We start from the raw sequence: 24,078 nt of genomic DNA, 5'->3' as shown, positions 1-24,078 counted from the left end.
GCAGTGTTTGCACATGAAGACCCACTGTGCATGCGTTTTGAGTGCAGATACACACTTGATTTTTGTCCTATATGTCAGTGATCTGCAGCAATTCTATGTGTTTTAGTAAAACTTGACATGTTGTTTTTAAGAAAAAGTAACTGTGAAACATGTTTTTTACTTTATTCTGCTCTTGTCCTGGGTGATGGAGTGTGTTATGACTGTATTCTACCACTGCATGGTGTTAGAAGCATGGACAGCCTCAGCAGTGTTGGCATCAAATCCTCCAGACGCTACACCACCCTTCTCCATTCTGCACACACACACACACACACATTCCTCTCCTGCCCACTGAACTCTGGAGCTAGTGATTCTCCGGTTTACCTAAATATTGAACAAATGCACGGCACTGTAAGGTGTGGAGCACAACCCAATCTACAGAAACTAATTCCCCTTTTATCTCGTGGCAGGCCATGCATTCAATTGACTCCTGTGCTGTGTGGTTGAGAACCAGGTTGTGAGACTGAATTACCTGACATCAGCAGCCTCAGAGGCAGCGGTTGTATAATGACCATGCACGCCGCTGCTGCTTTCACCGCTGCCCACTGGAGAGGCTGCGGAGGCTGTGGTAAATAATTCAAACTATTTCACCCCATTTCAGGTCAATACTCAGCGCTGGTCGATGTAGGGCAATGCATGATCTGTCTATGATCTCAATATATCTGGGGTCGTACCGCCGTAAGCCTTCAATAACAAATACAAAGGTGGTCTCCCTGGCTGCGATACCATCAATTATAAAGGCGGCATCAATAATGGATAAGAGCTCAAGTCTTCTCTAAAATTCACCGAGCTGAAATATTGAGAAGTGTCGCTCAGGAGAAAAATGTCTGCAAATCGAAATAATGTAAATGAAGCTTTGTGCTGGCGCTTGGCTCGAACGTTGAGCCATTCACACAGATTATAGCAAACACTCTGAGGCGTCTGTAAACCCTGACACAGGCCACAGCCATCCAATCCCATGCCTTCATTCAGGAGCCCAGCATGAAACATGCAACTAGCAGAGGGGATAAGACGGCATCCAGCATTAAGAGAGCAACACTTAATGCGTCAAATGATTCCGATAGCTCATTGCACTATTTAAACAACCAGGATTCAAAAATTAAATGATTTCTACTCATTCAAGGTTGCAGCATTTAAATATGAATAAAGTGGATTTGTGTATTTGTGCAGGAATCTCCTGAGGTGAAGAGACTTTGTTTTCTGCAGCGGCGCCTCTTGCATTTAAAAAACGATCCCTGCTAAAATGATGCAGGGAGTTTCGTCAGTGACAGTGTATTGAGCAACGCTGCAGACTGATATTGGCATACCATTCACAATGGATGGTTTTTACCTAATGAACTGCTTGTGCAAAGAGTTTGGGGGGGTGGGGGGGGTTTGTTTGAAAAAAGAAATGACTAAGCTGAGCACTCAGTGAGGCCGCAGCCAGCCAGGTCTGCGACTCTGGGAGGGGGCGGGGCCCGGCGAGGGATAACTTATGGCGTGCTCGGCCACAGCTCGAGAAGCCGGCTTTGTTATTCACTTAAAATGAGCCTAAGCACTAAGAATAAGTCAATAACAGCGTCTGCCGTTGGCCTCTGCTTGTCGAGGAGCGCGCCACAAATGGGACCCGAGATGAGTTCAAGTGAATTTTTAAAAGCCCTCTAATTTCTGCGTGGGCTGATCTGTTCTCCTGGGAACTGATACAGTGGCCTGTTTTGTTTTTTTATTGTTTATTTGCGAGGGCACTCAGAAAACACACCGGAGCTCCATCTGTGAGGGTCCGTGGACATTTTTCTTTTACCTGCCACAAAGCACACCGTGAACACGAGGTGGGTGTGGGGGGAAATAAACTCAGAGTGCAGTTTGAGGATTTCAGGAGACCACAGAATTAGTGAAAGCTCTACAACAAACAAAACAATAAATTAATAATGTGGTAAACAATAGCCAAAAAGTGAAATATTTCATGTGACACATTTGTACACACATAATATGGCGATAACATGGGTGTAGTGCAAAGGTATGGGTCGACCAGATAGCGTCTGTGTTCTGGTGTGGCTGAAAGCTAGGATGTAAATGCGGAAAATTCATATCCGTCTCTTTTTAGAAATGTCAGTTCAAAACTTTACACTCTACAGGATGACATTAGCATTTATCCGGTACAGTGTGAGGGAGGGAGTTTCTGTGCAGTGGCAAAACTGTGAGGCTATTACATACATGAACAAAAACGAGATACAAAAAAATGAAAAACAGTGGATCAGGAGAAGTTATGACATACCTGTGATACTGTGATGGTGCTTCCCACCCCCTGAAGGCAAAAAAGAATGGGCTTTTACAGTATCTGACTCTTCATGACTACACTCAATATACCCCTCAACACCCCCTCCCCACACAGCAAGAAAACACTGCAGATTATTGTATAGATTCATGTTTCTCTGATATTGTGTCTCATGAGGACAACCACAGAACAATAGCGCAGATAGTAGTCACAATCATAGCAGGAAAAAAAAAAGAGCACAGGATAATAATACTTTGGATGTGGGGGTTAGGTGTGTGAGAGATATTGCCTTCAGGAACAAGGAGGCTGCGCTGTATATATATATATATAAAGGTGGGATAGTCGCATCTTTACGTCTAAAATATAACTGTGAATTAGCAGAGTCCCGCCGGGTCGCTTGAACAGCAACCGTACAAATAAATTCCCAGTATCGTCTGGTGCTTTGAGGCAGCAGACTTTTCTTAAAGTAATGGATGATGCCATTTTTTTTTTTGTTTTGTCTTTCTAGCTTATGACCTGAGCAACAGAGAGAGAGAGCACACATGGTGGATGGGAATGAGGCAGGGGGGGGGGGGGAAATGGCAGGGGACCCAGCGCTGGGGTGGCTAAGGAAGGACAGCATAGTGCTTTGGTTGAGGCCAAGATGATATAGGCCTCCCCCTCCCTGTGGCCCTGCTCTGACTGACTGGGACCAGCCTTGACTGAAGCATCATTAGGCAGTCACAATGTCAAGGTTAGGTAAGGACATTGTGTCTCAGTGGTGTGACCCACGGTAACTATCCCTCTAGGCTCTAGCCTTTCCCCACACTGATTACCCACCAGCTACTGGTATAGGATGTGCACTACCCACCTGGGAAACTGTGATGCTGCACTTCTTGGCCAGCTCCTCCTTAGCCTCCTCGCTGGGATATGGGTTGCTGAGGTGCGAGTAGAAATACTCGTTCAGAATTTCCGTCGCCTGCTTGCTGAAGTTTCTCCTTTTCCGCCTGAGTGGGAGGAGAAACGAGAGAAAGGCAGGGCAAGCCTATTAGTGGGGACCAGCATTAACTCATCCATTTGGATCGCACAAATTGCACAATCAATCTTACACATAAATGGTGAAAATAATGAGGAATGGGCTCTAAGGGGCCCTCAGGAGCAGAATATCGTGTCCTGCTCCAAGAGGCCCGTCAACACACAGAAGACCGGATTCGACCAATAAAGTGCACAACCACACACACACGCACACACACACACACACACAAACAAACACACAGTCACGAAAACACATACAATGTTTAATTTGGTCTGTTGGTCTCCAATCTCCAGTCCAAGCGTGTAATCTGTGGAGTTTAGTGCAGCGGATGGGTGGGCTTGGTGACGGAGCGCAGGGCCCAGTCGGAGTGCATCTCGGTACATTATAGAAATCACGGCATGCACAGTTGAGCATTGTTCCTGAAGTGCCACAGCCCCGGGGATCTCCAGCAGAAACAAGCCCACTCTAACTAGATCTGGGTCCCCTGCCCTCCCAAGGGCACTACTTATCATGTTGTTGAGCATTTGCTTAGTTTGCCTTGTTTACCGCGCCTCACACAGGCAGTGGGCAGCAAATGTGCTTCCACTTGGCTTGTTTGGCCCCGAAAACTTGTGCCGCTCTCAGCCGAGCGCCACACGGCACCGCCGCCGCCGCCGCCGCGCTGTTAGTGATTAGAGTAATCCACAACACCTGCTGATGACCTCCCCGCCATCCATTACGCACTCCACTCGGTCCCCATTTCATTTGGGTCGTAACTGCTCTCAGGTGTGAGGGCATGATTGTCTTGAAAATGGATAATGTGAGGAACATGGACACAATTAAAATCATGCATCTCAGCAGCGCTCATGCTGCGGGTTGTGCCAGAAAAAAAAGTGAGAGGAACAGAAAACAAAGTTCAGACCTGCACAAAGTCTAAAAATGACCTCGCCCGATGGATTTGCTCATATATGGGTCACACAGAAGCGACAAATACCACACACACAAACACACACCACACAAACACACACGTACATGTATGGTATATACGCTGTACACACACACACAATCCACTGACCTGGCATCAAGGAATCTGGAGCGCAGGATCATGACAGCCTCACAGGTGCTCTGTTTCAGCTGCATCTGGATGGAGCTGAACTTGCGGTGGATGATTCCCACCATGCGCTCGATCTCTTTGGGAGAGATGGGCCGCGTGCGCGACTGTTCCCTCAGCAGGTTCATCACATGTGTGGTGAATTCATTACACGCCTGACGAAAGAAAAGACGGAAACAGCAGAAGTGAGTCCTGTTAATATCCCGAGTCACAGCAGTGCGATTTTTTTAAGCACTTAGAAAACTCTCGTTTCGTCCCCCATTGGAAAAAAGAGACCGTTACATGCAAACTGCTGACAGCTTCATGTGAGTGCACCATCTACATATTACGCTTGACGACATCATAGGTGAAGCCACTCTCTGCATATACTGTGAATGCAGATTTTGCAATTCGGCCCGGCCCTAACGCAGAGTGAATTTAAACAGCTTTTCGTTAAACCGGTTCATACATGATTAATTAGAATAACTCATTTACGTAGTGCACACTTAAGCTCATTACTCTGAGTAAAATTCGTTAAGTATTTACATTTAGATAATTAAAACCTGGAAAGACCCTTAAGAAAGATGCATTTACTCCAGGCGAAGTGCCGCGTGCCCCCACGTACCCACCTCCTCTCTTGGAGAGCCCCGAGTAAATTAGTCTAATTTACCTCGCTGGCTTGCTGAGGCATCACTGTTGCACCTTCTATTTTCAACCCATAATGCCTCTGTGTTTAATGGCGAGCTCAAAGTGCTAGGTGAAGGAGATGATCATACTTTCATTTAGCGCAGATGATTAAGGCACTCCTTTGGATCTCTGTGATCAACTACAACACAGTGACATTTTTTTTTCCCCAGGCTGACAACACACTTTCCTCCGTCACACTTACACTTTGGTAATGAAGGGAACAAGCTGCCCTGACGTAATGTGGAGTATCACGTACAAAGCAATGGGTTCGTTTGAATGCAGACATGTTATTCCCATATTCTCAGATACAGAAAGGTGCATGGAGGGGTGGGCGTGGTGTACCCATCCTTACCTGTTCGTATTTCTCCAGCTCCGTGTGATAGATCTGTCTGATCTGGGTGAGTTTGGCTCTGTAGTCGGAATGTTCGATGGAGTTGTCGGCCGCCCCGCCCGAGGCCGCGGCTGCTGCGGCGGCGGCGGCGGATCCGCCACCTTTCTCCGGCCCCGCCACGCCCTCCGCCAGCAGCATGTTGTCTAAACGCATGAGCTGGGGGTCGGGGGGGTCCTCCTCCTGGGCACCGCGGATGCTGAGACCTGCAGCAACACAAAGCAAACAGGAACACGGGGTCAGCTAATGGCGTCCAGGGGCACGTTAGGACTGATATTAAAAAAAATGGAAATAAAACCGATCAAATTGGCCCAGACTGGATAGTTAAGTGAGATTAAAATGATTATGCCAGCGCAGTCTGCTGCAGCGTGGTGTTTCCTCTGCAGGTGGGAAGTGAGACGTGCCGTCTGTGTGTGTGTGTGCGGCGTGTTCCCGTCGCCCATGTCTAAGCCTGCTCTCTTTTATTTACACACTGCGCCGCACAATGTGTGTACGGGAAGGCTGACATGACAGCAACATCCATAAACTGACAAATGCTCAATGGTGAAGTGGCACTTCTACTCTGTGAAAGGATGCTAAACAGAAAACTATACCTCTAGTAAGTGTCTCAGTCTTTGACACAGGGAACGCCGCGAACTCCACAAAGCAACTGTTGTTTCCTTCATTTCAATTTGCCTGTAGAGTTTGATTGCTGTGATTATTTCAGAGTCCGGATTTTTGCAGTATTCCCAATGTGCGACTGAAAAAAAGAATCAACATGGAGCAGACTACGGCAGAGTCCATTTTATGCTAAGTGCTCATTTTTTGTTCTCAGATCCCCGCTGTTTATTTCCTCTGGTTTTCGGTCTCTCCAGCTTGTCAGCGAGTCGTAATCACCCGGCAGATAGCATACGTGCACACCTGGATGCATTGGCTTTGCAGAGAATAAACAAACACAAAACACAGCGGGGTCGGAATCAGACAAAAAACAAAACAAAAAAAAAAAAAGCTTGAGCCACCCAGTCTAATAAGTGGATAGAAATGTAGCTCAATGGGCAGTAAATACTGAGTGGCTACTCGAATGGTATGATTACCAGAGTTGTTTCAATTCAATAATCCCTCCTGCAATTCAGGGCTTTTCAACAGCTCATTACAGCTTCATTAAGATATGGCCGGCCTCTGGATTGTAAATAAGAAGATTAGTGGCTCTATTGTGCCAGCCAGTAGGCGTGCAATCAGAGAGGCCCTTTAACCAAGCGCTGACCGACTGACCCTGCCCTCCATCCGCAGGAGGCACAACACTCTTTCTCACAAACACCATCCCTGAATAAAAAAGAAATTAGGAAGCCCGTGATATCGTAGCCACTCCTCTGATGTTTTCATCTCAGTCGGCGTTTTGTTCGACTGCGGTGCCCGCTGAAAAACAAATTTGGCTCTATTTATGGATCGGCTGGCTTTGAGTCTTTTAGGTGTAATGGTGTGAGAGGAGTGGATGAATGTGGCTATTTGTGTTGGAGACATTGAGATGCTGGACAAGGCTCCATCAGGCTTGCAGAGCCAAGCCATCCATGTGGACAATATGCCGCTGCTCCACTAACCCTCATCCGCATCACACTGCATCTGCACAGCTCCACCCAGAGCACTCGTTCTGGACAGGCTCGGCCGTTTCCATTCCAGTTTGTGTGGCATGAAAGAAACGCCACATGATTCAAATGTTGACCCGCCAGATGCCCGGCTACATATCTCAACATGCTCTAATAGCTGGTGCTTTGTCTGCCACCACGCTTCATATTTTCCTAATTCGGTATTTACTCCCTCTCCCTGATTCAGCCCCAGCTCAGCGGGCTGCACTTTCCTTTGTGCTGTGGGTGCTGGTAAGTAGGTAGGCACGTTTTTCATGTCAGGTATATTAAATATAACTGTGGGACGCGGCATACATTTCCACACCGAACCCAGTTGTCACTTTCACTCCACTCACTCTACATCCAGGGGAAATGCAGCTGAGGGAATTTACAGGGCTTTTCAGCTAAATGGGCATAAATCACTGGTTTCATTCAAACTAAATAATCACAGGCCATAAAGAGCTACTTGTCTCTTACCATATATTACCTCAAAGTTCCTGTGCGCCATAATGTCGCCATTCATGGCAAAGGAAAAGAGAGCGAGACATTAGAAAGTGACAAGTAATCCTGTTAGTGCCCTGACATGTGGAGTGGCCGTGACATTTTTATCATACGTGTCCATTTCTATTTGGGAAATCAGCAGGATAAAAATGATTACTGCCCTGAGAAGCAGACGGCCCTGCAGGAGTCCACCAGGGTGCATTTGTGCCAGAGCAGCTCTGGCTGGTCATTCATAACACACATGTTGGGAGGGAGGATGCCTCAGTGTTCAAGCACAGAAATGCTAAAAATTAAAAAAGAAAAAACTATATATAAAGAAAATATGGTCCATAGAAAAAATACTATCTTCGAAACCAGTGCCATGTATCTCTGTCTCTGTACGTGCACCTTTGTTGGAGGATTGTGGATTCAATGTCTGAGCTCTGCATCATCACACAACTTTCCACAAAATAGGCTCGGCAGCGAGATAATATCTTTAATTTGCTGTGTGGTTGACAAATCTGTATAGTGACTTGCAAAGCCACATTCGAGCCCTGCATTGCTGCTCAAATCTTTATCCTGTTTTTGTCTGATGATATGGGTATTAAAACAAGTTTGGGCACCCGAGTTTAGCTCTAATCCACCTCCACAGTCAAAGTGGGATTAATCTGGGTGCAGAGGGAAAGTGCGGGAGTCGTGTCACCTTGGTGAAGCCTGCGAGCGAAGGGAACTTGAGAATGAGAAATCCATACGTGGTCTAGTTATTTCGCAAAAAAAACTGCGATGATGCCGGCTCACTTAATTACCAGAACGCACTTAATGATGTAAAGAAGGAGAAAAAAAATTCTGAAATTGTAGTAATAATGTAACATGTCCTTAATCAGCCCCATTTGTCATTTAACAATACAGGTGGAGTAGCCGGGGAAGGAGCACTTGCCTATGTGATTGTTCCTCGTTTCTCCTCTGTGGCTGAGACAAAAGGTGACACTGTGATCAATCCATCCCTATCCGTCAGGGGTGGTTCCCCTTTTCATTTTTTACAGGTTTCACCGCCTCTATCAGATGTGAGGAAGTAACAAATTCCACAGATAAAGACAATGCAGCCCCTTTCCTCTCATACACTCTCCACTGTTCTCTGGTTATAATCATTTCCGGGTTTGGCGGCTGCTGTCTCGTACATCATTCGCTGCTTGACGCCCTGGCAGTGATCTAAGCCCTGCTCAGGCCCGCTCTCCTCTCCTTTCCTCCCACCTCTCCCGTGTGCCCTCTTTTATTCTGTGGGTTTAGCTGACCTTTGGCCCGCTTCTTGTTTGCTCTCATCACTGAAGTGTGAGCAGGAGAGCCATAAAGGCAAGAGTCCTGCTGGGATAATGCGGCCTGTGGAAGAGGGAAGAGGTGGCGCTGGGTTTCTTCTCCTCATTCTGCTGTGCTGGCTTCACGGTCAGACGCCACAAAATGCACTGGAGGTATTAGTCTGCGCAGATGAAGCCATATTTCTTTGTTATATATATTTTTCTTGCAATGCTTTTCTAAGTGAAATGTTCCATGCAGCAAGCAGGACGTGATGCAGTGCACTCATTTTTGCTTGGGTTTGACATTACACACCGTGACTCTGACAACATCCTGTTCATTACAAGTAACCCTGACCCCCTGCTGCCTCTCTCCTTACCAGTGCCTCCCAGTGAACGGCTCCGGCCACGTATCGACACTCTGTTCATCTAATTGCATTGATCCGCAAAGGTCTCCCAAAGCTAACTAATCGAAACAGAATTTATTTTCTGTCAATATTTGCAAAGGTCATCTCTCTTAAAGGCGTGGAGTACACGCGGTGAGCAGGGAGGAGGAGGAGGAGGAGGAGGAGGAAGAGGAGGAGGAGGAGGAGGACCGTGGCATCTAGCCTGTTACTGAGGCTCATCCAAGGTGAGCTTTAACTTGGGCTTGGCACTCATGATCCAAGGCTTCTAATCCACCGTGTTATTAAAACCCGCTGCCAAAGCAACACACTAGAGACTACAGAGGGCTTAAAGTATCTATTTCACAAAGAGGCCAGTGTCACTACAGCCGTGCTCCACGTCTCCTTTGACTTCACATCATCTCCTTTGTCGTGGCGCCTGGATCAGTGACTTTCAGCTCCAGAAGCGCGGAGCTGGATCAAATTACCATTGGAAATCTTTTGTTCTGACAAATGAAACATAAGGATCCTCTTTCATCGACGCTCTTAAAGGCTTTTTTAAGCTTGGCCTACATCCACATGGCACAAAGAATCTGAGAGAACGCCTGCGGGCTCTCACTAGCATGTACAGTAATTAACATGCCATTAACACATTAATACACATTAAGTATTCCCAATGTTAATGGCAGAGTAATTACCATACCTGATACCGCACTGAGGGGAAGACAGAGCACATTTGCCACTTTGTGCCTCACTTTCTTTGTAGAGTGAGCTGATCAGAATAATTTGGGGAAGATGCTTTATTCTGCATCCCTCTCCCCCCCCCCCCCCCCCCCACACACACACAGACAGTATCAGTGTCTGTGAATGTGTCTGTACCTTTACTCTCACTATAGCTGATTTCACTGAAAGCTCACCTGGAGGTTGTGACTGTGGAGCACTGAGGTTTGGCTTTAGAGGTGAAGCTGAAATACTGGAGGGGACAGAGAGTCTGGTGATTAAATGCGCAGTAGAAGGAGGCAGGGAACGGGCCCTAAACTGGGGAATCCCTGTCTAGAATGATGATGTATTTCCTCCCCGTGCGGTGAGTGATAAGCTAATCAGCCACGCTGACAGTGAAGTGTTACAGCCCCCCAGTGCTGGGTCAAGACTTCTCCCATCATACACCACCAGCACACGCTAAACAGACAGCGCAAGGAGGTGGAGGTGGTGGTGGTGGTGGTGGTGGTGGTGGTGGGGGAGGTAGTGACAAAAAGTGTCTGTGGTCAGAAAAGAAGATCTCTGTCAGTTCAGGTAGCCATTGTCCCTCGACGATGATGATGATGATGATGATGATGCACTACCGCCCCCTCCCCCCCCAAAAAAGAAGGAGGCTGTGACAGCGGGGGGAGAGCAGCGGCAGCAAGGAGGAGGAGGTTGGGGGGGCTTGCCACTCTCGACCCACGACTCCAGGACGCGCGGAGAGCGGGGGTGGGTAAGGGGGTGGGAAGAGACAACTCAAACAAACATCTTGAAGACATTTTGCCAAGCACACCAAAATTAATCACTGTCCCACGGTGGCACTGACATTTGTGGGAAGTGACACACAACATGACAGACTAGAGGGAGAGGATGAAAGGAGCGCGAGGGAGGGTGGGAGGGCCGGGTAAACAAGAGCCACTGTCACTCGCTGTGATCATGTGTGTGCGTGCGTGCGTGCGTGTGAGCATGATTGGTGTATGTGTGTGTGTGTGTGTGTGTGTGTGTATACGTGGACGCGTTGAGTGCCCGCTTTCTTTCCTGCCCTCTAAGACTCGTCGTGGGCAAATGGCCAAGTGGTGTAGTGATGGCTGACCAGGCCTGGTGGAGGCGGCCGCACGCAGAGGTTGGGGAGACCGGCCCAATGAGTGGACAGGACCTCCGGTACAGATCAGCACACTGACTGACCCTACAGGACACGTACAGCGTGGGGCTCCAACATAGGGCCGCATGGTTCACATGGTCCGCTGGTCACAGAATGGTTCGCCATCGCTCAGACCCCTCGTGTGTCGTTCAGGCAGACGTCACGCGTCTATGATGAACCCAGAGCGAAATATATTCATTTGAATTGTCAGAGATGGTGTCCGTCGGTGCTGTGGGGAGCCTCCGACGTGAGAGACAGTTATTGCATGTTGTGTTTCAATATTTCATTTTACCCCCCACCCCCCCCACCCCCCGTCTATATTGTATTAGCATGTTTTGCTTCTTTCTTTTCCTCAGTTTCATTTTATATTTCATGTATTAATGGTCTTTAGCTGCTAGCCTCAATTTGCTGCAAAGGTAGGCTGATTTGTTATTCAGACCTCAAGCAAATAATGCAAATGTGGCACTGAAAGCCACTTATGAAATACCCAAAGGCAACTAATCACTCCTCCTCTCGTTCCAGCCTTTCTGCAGCCGCCTAATTAGAAGATGGAGATTGCATGAAACCAGGTCACACAGCAGGTCTTGTACACACCGATAACCAGGCGTATACACAGGCACAACTCACGCAGACACCAAGCCAAGCATGCATTATTTTAAAGGCTAGAGGTGAAGAAATAATGCTATTCAGGTTATTAATCCCATATATTTCACTGTATGCTTCCAAAGAAAGGGTTTAGGCTTGAAGCATTTTGTGTGTGTGCTCTGTATTTCTCTTGCGTGTCAACGAGCAAGTGTGTAAAAATCTGTGCATGTGCATACGCTCGTGTCTGCACGTGTGCGTGTGAAGGCTACATGCTCGCATAAACAAAGAAACGGCATTGGTAGCATACAGCCAACCATGATCCACTGCCAGAGAGATTATTCTTTGCAGTGGCATTTCTGCAAGAGAGTTGACAGTCCATCATTTAGATTTTGCAGTGTATCCACGAAAAGGCTGCATCGCCTGAAGCAGAAGGAGCTGCTCTTTCCTTCAGTGTCTTTCATAGAAGAGAATTCGGCTCCAAATTGTAAAGCCCAGAATCCTTTGCTAGATGCGCTAACGTGCATGGACTGCCGCTACGAGGCAACTGAGGCCACGAGACTCGGGCTTGGCGTTCTGATTTCGTGGTGCATCATCTTTGCAAAGATTGATAAAGCTCAAAAACAAAAGGGGAAAAAAATACCAACACGTCCACACCCGTGTCATAACAAGAGAACTGCTTCTGGAAGCAATCGTAGCCTGATGTTGCAGGTTACTGCTGGGTCTGCAGAGTGCAGCGGGAGGAGTAGCCGGGCGGATCAGGTCCGGGCCAAACAACAGCTTGTGACAGAAGCAGGCCAAGAGAGGATGTTGAGACACGCAGAGACTTAACAGGCAGCCGGTCGGCCATCCACTCTTTTTCAGCTCTCCTTATACTCAACACATCACTTCGTATCCATCGTACGCACCTCTCGAAGAGCACAGCAAGAACAGAGTTTCACATTACCATGAGAAAAGCAGGGGGAGAGCTGTCATTTCATTTAAATAGTTTTATTGTACCCTTGCAGATGATGTCCCATCTCGTTTTGTTGTTCAACGATACCCTGCAAACAAGTTAGCACAAAAAAAGGTTGTTTGGTGCTAAGTATTCCCCGCATGTACTTTACACACCATTTAACGAGTCAGAGTGGAGGCGTGGCCATTGGCTGTGACTCGCTTGCCCAGTTATCCAAGATGAACCGTGCAATCTCCCTCACGTCACCCCTGTCATGTGTACCCAAGTCCCCCTCCGCATCCAATTCCCTGCTAGGGCTTCACTGGAGCATGGACGAGGCGTCACCGAAGCAACACAACAGCTCCCGTAGTGTCTCCGCGCACCAGCGAGGGAGAAGTTAGGGGGGTGGAGGGGGTTTGATGGCGGTGGAGCTGGGGGGCTCACTCTCATAATTACAATAATTAACAGTTGCAGATTTAATTGGAAGGGAAGGCATTAACAGGAGGAACATTGCGGCGGCGTGTGCGGAGGGAACCTTTGCTGCAAGGAGCTTTTGTCTTCCTTGTACCTAATGGTGCTTCGGCTGCTCCGGTTGGCAAACGCTGACACAACACAACGCACACCACGACCGGGCTGCGGGATCAGACGGCGGGGCTTGTCAGGACTCAGACTGGAGGCAGATAATTAGGTGCCAGGTTAATGAGAGCGCAGACTCTTGATGGCATTTGGTTACTGTATGTGGCCAATTAATGACTTTGTTTTTGTGTTTTTTATTGCCCACTTGAGTGGAAAACATAATACATTATTCACCTCAGGCCTGCGAGTGGCGTTTGATGGAGAAGTGGTGACTCTGGCTAAAGAATCGGCTTCTTTCACCGTGGCGAACGGTTAACTCACAACATTGCGGCGTGCTGTATGGAGTTGGAGAAATGTAATCTCGACTCGCTCGTGGCTACAGTGGAGCGTGACCTTTAAAGACAGTACCGCCCCTGGTCGCCAAGCCTGATGTTCAAAACTCCGAAGTCTCAGGTCAGACGCAGGACAATGTTGCCTCAAAACACAAACCAGAACAAAGAAACCGAACCCTTTGGCCATAAGTGCTCAGTTAATTCAGCATATCGCATTTCATAATGTATTTACAAAAACTCCATACCCCTCGAAAAGCTCTGCTTTCATTCTTGGAGGATTTATTGGCGATGGATCCACTGAGAGGTCTTTAGACATCCTCTTCTTTAGCCCAACCACTCGATGCCTTCTATTTTGGAGTTAGTTGTTCTCTTGCCTGTGGTGGCCAATTAGAGCGCTATAAGATAAATGGGCAACCACAACTTTGATGTCCATCTTTTTAATAAGCTTTGGTTAAGATGACATCTGTGTGAAAGAGTTCAATATCTTCACAGTGGGAGAGGAAAGAGGTTTATTCTAAAATGAAATATCATGTAAATACTGCTGGAGGTTTAGGCTGGGTGGGGGGATCACAGTGTCGGCTGTGACTCTAGTGCTGGCATTCATTATCTTCCCCTGCAGTCGTGCAGATTAGTCAGCGAAAGATGATTTTTAGAGCCTCGTGAAATCTGCTTTCATACCACTGAATCCGCCTCAGCATAAACAGGAAAAAATGTTTTTCTATGTGTGTTGAAATATATAGAACATTTAAAGCCTGGAAGACAGTACGCTCAAAAACATAAAAAAAAAACTTCTAAAATACAAAGGGTTAATAGTAGAATGGAGTAACAGTTTTACACTGTCTAAAATGGTGGGGTCGTAGTGTGGTGTGTGAATGAGCGAGGGAAAGCGAGGTGGAAAGAGAGCATATATCTAACCTGGCCTGGGGACGTGCTCCTTTATACGTGTGTGTAACTCAGTCAGGAATAATGTAAATGTCTGGAGAGTCTTAAGACTGAGCAGGCCTGTATAAAAGCACCCTGTTTCAGGCTAGTAAAACAAGTCAATAAATACCGCAGAGAAGCCGGTGCTGTCTGCTGCACTCTCCTGAATGAAAACAGAGGTGAACTGCTTATTTTCAGTCTGGCACCGGCGGTTGACAGCGGCATTATGGGCGCTCATACATTCTGACTATCACTCGTCACAAGCCATATCTGTCAACATTACACTCCAGTGCATTTTAGATGTAAAACAAGTGTTTCCTGGGAAGAGTATTTATGACCCGGTGCGGTCAGCGGCTCGGTGAACTAAACGCTTCCCACGGCAGCGTCCGCCCGCCGCTATGACGACTTCTCTCTCTCTCTCTCTCTCACCCGATTCGTCAGTCGGTCCCTGTTGTTGATTCTCGCGCACGGAGCAAACATGGAAGAGTCGCATGCTGAGCCTCGGCGTAGGGAAGCACTTACTATACGGGGGCAGGCGGATCCAAATGGGCAGGCGATGACACAGACCCGCACAAAATGGAAACACCATTAAGTAGGCAAACACTTCACAGCGATAACTGCTACCTGATTACAGCGGGGGAAGCACAGCGCATGGTTCTCCTTTTTTTTTTTATTTGTTGTACTGTGTCAACACTTTGGGAAAGCAAATATTTCAGTGACTACCCTCCCCGAACTTTAATCCACATGGCGCATTCTGTTTGTCACCTTAGATGTTACACACCCAGTTTGGCTTTCCGCAATAGGAGGCACTACTCCTCTACAAGCAGTGGCTCACTTGCTCTGCGCCACGCAATGAATACACAGAGGTCACACACCGGGGCCGGCGTCAATCCTTTATTAAATTACCCAGCTATCTTATTTTCTGTCACCGCACTGATATGGGGGTTATCTTTTTCATTTATGTAGCGGATTTGCAGGGGGGATTATGCATTAAAGATTAAGGGCATGTATACCCAACACCTCAGCACAACAAAACGCAATGCCTCAGACAGTGCGCGGCTGACGTGGGTGAGGAGAAAACGCTGCGCTATAAAACAAATCTCCAGCAGCCACAACCGGACAGGGTTTATTCTCCTCAGACAATACAAGCTGTGACTATACAGAATGTTTCAACCCTAAAATACTGCGGTAAGCAATACAAATCCCTTGGACAAAATGAAATGTATTAAACATGTGGATTTCATAAATCTCCCTCTCCTCGGCCCGGGTCAGAGGTACAGTCACTACAGAGCTCAGCAGACACTTTCCCCCCAGCATTGTTACTCTGAGTCGACAAGTGCTGCGAGTGGTTTCAAAATGAATGTCAGCAAAAGCGCGGCGCGTACAGCGAGCAGCAGATCCTCACAGTAAAACGGTTCAAATCACTTACCCCTGCTACTTTATAAGGGTATTACAGAGGTGTGGGGATTTAAAGGTCTGCTATAGAAATATTACAGACAGAGGAGTGAACCGGGATCTGCATTGTGGATGTGAAGAGGCTCCGAAGATGAACAGTCCGGGGTAGTTCTCCAGGTTCATTCTCCACAGTGCAGATAGTGTCAAAGAAATTGGGGGGTGGAAAAAAACCCATTTGGATCCGAGCGCAACACTGTTAAACACCCAACTGGGATCCCTTTAACCTTGAGTAGCATACCAAAGGTAGAGGCAGCCTGGGGCTATGGGGGGGACTGGCTACCACAACTCCCAGTGCCATGCTGCTCCACAGTGGGGGCCCCTACATGGCCAGATTGCCAGAGAGGCCGGCAGAGGTGGTGCCACAGAGTTAGCAGGAGCTGCTCCAACAGCCATTTAAGCTGCTCCGTTATCTATTTGTTTTGTTCTCCAAACCATTCCGGTTTCGGTCACCTCGCCGAGGAGGGCGTTCAGCCCGTGTGCTGTCGGGAGCATCTGTCGGCAGCTCGTTTCGGGAGACGCTCCCGCTCATTATTTAGCTGCTGTGATGGATAATCTGTGATCATTAAAGATCAGAAGAGCTAAGAAAAGATCGGGAGTAATTATCATTGCTCTGTGGTTCGCACACAGAGGAAGTGAAGGACTTTGAACAGGCAGCAAGTAGCATGGATACACAATCAAATGCTCCGTCTTTGCATTCGCAGTAAACAAAGCACCAATGATGCATGAATATTGCATATAGTTCTGCTCTGTGCTGGGGGGGCCGGAGAAAAGATGGATAACGATAGAAGATAAATTAGCATGCGATAACTCAACACTAACACACCTCAACCAAATAATGAATCGTACAACCTGAGTCACTTCAATCCCTTCATACGATTCAATCATTCCTGTGACAGCTGACTATTACTTCATCATTTCATAAAGACAGATTAAAAAGTTGTCAAATCAAATATTTAAGAGGGTCTGCAGGCAGCGGTGAATTTTTAAAGGAATAACACAGATTGGAGATGAAATGAGGCACCTATATGCATATTTGATGCCATAGGGAACGAACGCATATATTTTCCTCTAGGCCACCTACTTTGTAATAAAGAATGGAGTGTGTATAGATGTGGTAAAGCAGCGCAGCGGAAATGATATGAGAGAGAAATTGGTTTTACATAATGATGTCAAAAGGAATATGGCTGTGCATGGTCATGTGGAATAAAGATAAGATTCTCTTTCTCCGTGAGTGAATATTTGGCTAATGGTTTCTTCATTTCCTTAAAGAATAAAGACGGCAGCTTTGTATGAACCATGAATGAGGCTTCTACTGAATGAAGTTAACATTTATCTTTCAATAGCCGACGAGATCTGTTGGAGAAAAAAAAAAGATACCCATGTGAGGAGCAGAATACTCAATGTAGAAGCTCTGTCATGTGTTGAAATGGAGAGAAAGTGACAAGTGACAGTAACTGCGATCACGTTTTCAGCGGGAGGAAGGTTTGAAGAGGAGAACAAAGCCGCGCGGAGAGGGTTAAATCTCAAACGGAGAAGAGGCTGCATTTCACCGAGTCAGCATCGATTGGAGTAAACAATGACTGATCAATACACACATAAAAGACTCCCTCTAACAAAGACTTGCATGTAGATTTCATAAATCATATCTCACCTACAGATACAGCACGGAGACGCTTTTTCTCAAGCCTGTTGAATTAGCGGCAGGCCTTCTCTCTTTTCTCCATTTTTTTTTTTTCACGACACACTTGTTTTCTAGTCTGCAGCGGTGCACAGATACACTCCGGTGTCCACACACCCTCACTCATGCAATAAGCATCATTGTCACAGAGATTTCCTCTCCAAATGGTTCAGCCTCCACCATCTGCAGGCGTTCCCAGACACACCGCTTTGAGTCTGCCATAATGATGCATGACTAAGTACAGTTAAAGTGTTGCAGTCTGTTGGCAAAAAGCAGTCAAGCACTTTGCTATAGTGTCACTACGGATAAACCATACAGCTGAAGGTTGACGATGGATAAAAGGCAGTGACAGGCCTGGTGATGTGACACTGTGTGTGTGTGTGTGTGTGTGTGTGTGAGAGTGTGTGTGTGTGGATTCACATGTGTATGAGAGGTTAGGAACCATGGCACAGCAGATTTGTAAGTGTTCTTTAACTAGGATGTGAAATAGGTTTGGACACTGTGAAATAAAATGCTGTGCTGGAGCCTGTTGAAAGTGCTATAGGGTTTTAAAGTCATCCCTTCAGCCAATAGGCAGATATACTCCTGTGCTTTTAGGGGAATCATTACCTCGTATCATTTGTCACATATAAGTGTTGTTAGCCAGCACGATGTGGAATCATCAAATGCAAAGGGTCTCATCTTCTGAATGTTTAATTTGCAGAAGATCAACACAGGAACTAGGGAAGTCCACGCCTTGCAGAGGACTGTTTTTTGTTTTACACGAGCTCCTTTTACACAGGTCAAAAAACCCACTAGCTTCCAATAACATCTGGATTGTGTCTGCACTGTAACGGTTTCAGGTTCCTGACGTTGAACACGGCGCAATGGGGGAAAAACAGAAAGGTATACTTCTCTACTGGCAATGGGTAAGGAGTCAATCATCTAATTTTGGTGTAAATGTGGTGTTATTTGGCCTTTTTCACCATACTCTACTTTGGTGGGATTGAACAATGAGAGACTCAAACCTCCTTCTCATCTCCAACCCCGTCTCTCTCTTCATTTTCTATCTGTCTGTCTCCTCCACTGCTCTTCAGGGGAGATATTCAGCACACAGAGAATCCGGAGGAGACAAAGAACCCTCCGCCACACTGTACTCTGTTTGCTAAAGTCTTTTGTGTCAAAACGCTCCGGCAGACTTCGCCGCCGCTTTGCCGAGTTCACCGCCGCGGCCGCTTTCATGTAAATGATCTTGAATGTTATTTTCTAAAGAAATGCATTTTAAAGAGAAATTCTCATTGCTTGCCTCTGCGTCTTGTCACAAACCCTTTTCTCTCCTATCTCCTCCCCTCTCTCTCTCGCCGGCTCCCTCCTGCCGCAGCCGTAGACTGCATAATTGATGCAAATACTGTCACATGTGTCAGGAGTGGAGGCTCTTCTAGTTTACTTCTGCGCTACACTTTATCGGAGAACATTAAGTGGAGAAAGCAGCCTCATGCCAGGGCTGGAAAATCAGCTTGTCACTGGTCTTATTCGCGAAGCCGCTGCTTCGGGATTGTTTCATCAAGGTGATTGAGAACAAAAAAGTACGGCAGCAAATTCCAGCTTATGTTTCGGAGCCCTGCCACATACATTATTTATATTTGTTGCCCACCCCGGTCTCCCTCGCCATCTGAATACATCATCGCCTAATTCTCCAGCATTTCTCTAGATTTACTCCTATTCGCCCGATATCCTTTCCACCTCAACCACGTCGTACCATTAGGCCTGTAGCGCAACACTTTTTTTATGTGTGTGACACGGACCTGAAATTATAGATAGCTGCTTTCAAGGAGTGCCATGATGGGGAAGCCTGTAATGGCTGTTGAGTGACTGGAATGCAGTCGGAGACAGGAACAGAATTTCATTTACAACAACGATACAGGAGGAATTATGTAAAATGCTAACATTCCATGCCATTTAATGAGCCATATTCACCTAATGTCTAAGTCGACGGTCTGGCGGTAATAAAACGCACTGGCTGCCAGAGCTCTGCTGCTACACGGTTTCTGTCTATTTCCAGCTCTGTATGAAACAATGGTGCATAACAGAACAGGCAGACATTTGCAGTTCTCTACCCCTGTGCGCTGAATACTCTTCAGACAGAGTGAGGTGCTTGTCTCTCCCCCCCCCCCCCCCCCCCCCCCCGTCCTCTACTCTTCTCTTTCTTTTTTTTTTTTTTCTCTCTCTGGCCCGAGTCTGTGCTACAGATTAAGTGACTTGATCCTGCAAACATCTGAAGAATTCGGCTCCGCAAAGGGGTCAGACAAAGGCCAGGGGATAGCCTTACAGGTCCCCCCTCCATTAGCAGATCCACAGAGGTGTCATCAGGAGACGCTGGGCGGGCAACAAAGACGCCTCAAAAAGAGCAGATTGCCAACCGGGGTTTATCTCTGGGCTCCTTAATAAAACCCTCACAGCCTGCGCCCTGCTTGGACATATGATCTCTGAAATTAACGGGAGAAACTGATTAGCCTTCCACTGTGAATGTGTGAGGATTTGTGTTACAAAAAAACAACACATTTCGGTCGGTAAATTGAATCCTACGTCTTTGCTTTTTTTGTCGAATCTTCACAGTTTCTTGGATGAAGTATTTTTTTTCTCTCCCTGCACAGACAAGTTCTCGCTTGTGAACGGCAGTACTCACGCCAAGTGAGCTGCAAGTGCTGACTGTCTCTTTGTTTACATGTTTCTTGATATAGACAAACAAAAATACCCCATATTTTCCCGGGCAAGAGCATTCACAAAGAATATCTGTGGCTCCCTCGAAAAAACATTTCAACTGTAATAAGCTTTTCTCCGTGAGAGTCTGCAACATTTCAGGGGGCTGCTTTGAAGCTCTCGCTGTGTTGACTGTTCATATATAGACAGTGCTTGGAAAGCCTGAGCGCCATATCACTGTAACCTCTCAGTGCCTCTGCATTAATAATTAATTGCCAATGTGAGTAAACACTGCGCTGAAGAAACAAGAATGCCCCTAACAACACGGGCCCGGCTGCTCCCACTTAATGCTGCACGCTCAACAGATTCAATGGAGTGAGTGGATACTGTACATGCTAGTGTTGCACTGTCACAAACATCATGCAGAGGAAAAGAAACCACCACACTTTCCTCTGTGTAAATATTCAGCCGCGCAATTTAACCATGTTTGGCAAAGTCTACTAGGAGCGACTGTGTGAGACGCGATCCGAGCAAGTGGCTCCATCTCTCATCCTGTAGCCGGACCTGCTCACGAGGAGATTTGGAGGCGTTGCTCTTGCGCAGTTACCCTTTAGCTCACAGGCAACACGCTGTGAGTTTGCGGCTAACGCAGCCTCATTTATATTACTTATAGTGAGGAGTGTATATGTGCCGGGCCTGTAGAACATGCTGACCTTGTCACTGTGAGCAGCATCTCACCATGAGGAGCCTTGTTGGGGCTCAGGTAATGTAACCCACCCACCCAGAGGCCTCTTGCTTGTGTTATAGATTAGGCAGCAGCCTCTAAGAGCGAAGGTGAGGCAACATAAGAGGTCCAATGAGTTTTGAACATCCAGCTTGTTTCAACAGCAGAAATGAGAAGCTCTGTAATATTTGATGCCAATGCATAGTCTAATCATATTACCATGGCTGCACATGCATCACCGATGAACCTTATTTGGCTAAGGTGGTGTAACATGACTGGCTATTGAGAATCCAGGGGCAAGGAGAGCGTCTTCTATCTCACTATAAATCCTCATTATTTCTAATAGCACTTCTGAAGGCTAAAGGAGTAGAGCAGAGCATGTTCTCTTTATTCTGCAGTCGCTGACAGACATGGCCGAGCTCTATGGGTTAATGTAATATCACAGTTGGATGCCTCCTCAACTCACTTACATTCCCTGTTAGCTTAAAAGTCCTCCTGTGGAAAAAAAAAAGAGAAGAAAAAGTGTGGAATGCATGAAAGGCGGTGATGATCGTGGGGCCAATGACGGCAGAGGGCCCAGGGAAAATCTAAAACCTCATACTTCATATATACCCCATAAGGGATTTAGTCTGGCAATCATAATAATATATGTTAATACATCCAATCAAGTGATGTGTTATCATATATATATATAGTGTTTTAATCTGAATAAACAAAAGAATTAAAAATGCACAAGTGACGTCCATAGTCGCACTTTGTCACGGAAAAAACGTTGATCTAAGAATAGAAAAATGGACTGTAAAAAGTCCGTGGTTCATCCACTGAGACTGGCATATCAATTAGGATTGTGAATAAGAGTGTAATTGAAAGCAACAGGAGCAGAAAGAAACGGAAATTCATCAAGGCAAGCATGGAAAAGCACAAATGAGTTCCGAGCGCCAGACACAGAGAGAGCTCCGTCCCCATTCTCCCGCTCCGTCTCGGCTCCACAACAGATCCACCTAATCTCTCGCACCATTACCAAACAATGAAATCAGCGACCAAACAACTCTGGCCGCCCCAGTTTCCTTTAATAATTCTAAGCAGGCTAATTGTTTTATTAGAAAGTACAAATAAATATTTCTCACACCGTGTCTCCTTCCAGCCGCGGCACATTCATAAACTAGGTGTTAACAGCACGTCGGGTGTTAGGGTCCCACAGCCTCCGGGGGCCTCGGTAAAGTGGTAAATCTAGTTTTATAAAAGTGAGGAAAAACAGGAGCTCGGCGTGCAGCCTTAACTACTCGCTGTTAGCTCATCAGTCACGACCTCTTATTGGTGGTTATTCGTTGCCTCTTAATGTGCAATTTTGAACAAACTAGGAAATTGAAGCGCCTTTAAGGGTCAAGGGTTGCCTGGCAGGAACTTTTATCAGTTGGTCTTGATTGGTGGGTTTGAGCTCTTAGCTTGTGATTGCTTAGCAGGGGCCCGGATCACTGGCCAGCCGCATCTGTGTCTCCCTATACTCTTATCTCTGCTGGCAAGCGAGCACACCGGTGCAGGCCTGCCACACGATCATCGTACCATGGCTCCACCATCACTAAATGGCACGTTCTCCCAGCCCCAGTCCTCCCTTTGCTAGGCACGGGGCTTCTCCAGCTGCAGCCTAATTTCCTGTGACTTGCCTAATTACTGTAATTAAGGATTAATTGCCATTAATTATTCACACATAAGCTCATCGCAAATCATGGGGTAAATGTCTTATGAAAGCTGCCATACAAGCCATGTATAAACACACTAGGATGCTCCAGGCGGCTGGATCGATCACTCAGCCCTCCAGCAAATCTCCGCGCCACACTTAGGAAAACAACGATAACTCTCCCCAAAATCAAACGCCTATGCAGGTGACGAGGGGAATCAATTCACGTACTTTACTCTCAGCCTCGGCTACATGCCAAATCTCGTCCCGGATGTGAAGCGGACACAGGAAAGTGCACGCCCGTGAACGGTAACTTTTTGATTAACGGGTGTGATGTCTCCAAACACAAGATAATGGAAGGAGATGAGGCTGAGTGAGGGAGACGTATAAGCAGAGGCTAATTCCACTCTAATCTGCCTCTGTCATCTTGTCCTTGATTTTCAGCAGCAGAGGAATCAGACCATTCAATCTGCTGTCACAGGAAACAGGTGAGGAAGCTGAAAATCCAGGAGAATTCGTCATGATTCATGCCGATCCTTGGAAATTGGTTTGAAATCTGTTTAAATTCTGGGAAGTTCTCTGAAACCTGAGATGAATTGTTTGGTCAAAGAAAAACATGTGGACCTCAAGCAAGAGAAGCTTTTGTCTTTTGAGTAATACAAAAAGTGGCGGGTGAATTCTGGGAATTCCGTTGCAGTCTCAGACTCAGTGCAGGGGAATATTTACATTCTGTGGATTCCCAGGCATTTTTGAGGAAATAGTCCTTAAGGCTTCAGCATCATAAAATCATAATAATGGCCATAATGTAAATCTGGTGAGCATGAAATGTCTTCCAGGGCCCCGCATGCAAACAGTATTCAAAATCAGACATCTTTACAAGGCTTTAAATCAGCAGTGGGGCCATGTGTTGATAGGGAACGAAAAAAAAAAGAAGAAGTAAACTGCCTGGTGCTTCACACAGGGTCTGTAAGAGCTCACAGTAACGTCACAAACTCACCGAGCGTACAAGACGGACAATTATTTCTGAATCCCCCGTGTAGCAGCATTGAAAGCTGCTGCCTCAGCAGTGACACTCTGCACCAAATCGGCTCCTGCGTGTCTTTTTTCTTTCTTTTCTCTTTACATGGGTCACTAAGCGAGACGTGGGACTGGATTAGAGAGGACTAATTGCTGGACCAAAGGCAGATGTGGCAGATTAATGCAGGAAACATCTTCATTTTGGGGACATAAGTTTGTGTGTCTGATTTAAACATTTATGTTAATGGACCTTCTGGCAGCCCTTTAATGCTCTGCACTCTCTTGTAAACAGCCACTCTGCAAATCCATCACCGGGCCATCCTGCAGAGAAAAAACCCCGAGCTGCACAAGGAGAAGGGAACAGATAACAGCATTCCAGATCAGGACGAGGGGATAACAAGACTTCAGACATGCA

General features: G+C 46.7%; 1 protein-coding gene across 6 annotated transcripts in view; it reads right to left on the bottom strand.

Moving 5' to 3' along the window:
• pbx3b (pre-B-cell leukemia homeobox 3b) overlaps positions 1–24,078 on the bottom strand; it is a 57,721-nt gene that overhangs the window by 7,067 nt on the left and 26,576 nt on the right. For 3 of the 6 annotated variants that reach the window (XM_062385043.1, XM_062385038.1, XM_062385040.1), the window contains exons 3-6: positions 5,417–5,658; positions 4,363–4,553; positions 3,144–3,279; positions 2,294–2,323 (exon numbers count right to left, since the gene is read on the bottom strand). In XM_062385043.1, the coding sequence (XP_062241027.1) occupies positions 2,294–2,323; positions 3,144–3,279; positions 4,363–4,553; positions 5,417–5,658 (599 nt within the window). The remainder of the gene's footprint in view (positions 1–2,293; positions 2,324–3,143; positions 3,280–4,362; positions 4,554–5,416; positions 5,659–24,078) is intronic. The other 3 variants (XM_062385039.1, XM_062385044.1, XM_062385042.1) reach the window with 1 other exon arrangement.

The sequence above is a fragment of the Platichthys flesus genome, chromosome 3 (assembly GCF_949316205.1).
Source record: "Platichthys flesus chromosome 3, fPlaFle2.1, whole genome shotgun sequence".
Classification (NCBI taxonomy): Eukaryota; Metazoa; Chordata; class Actinopteri; order Pleuronectiformes; family Pleuronectidae; genus Platichthys; species Platichthys flesus.
Note: the sequence above shows the minus strand (reverse complement) of the source record. Positions and strands in the feature narration are given on the sequence as shown.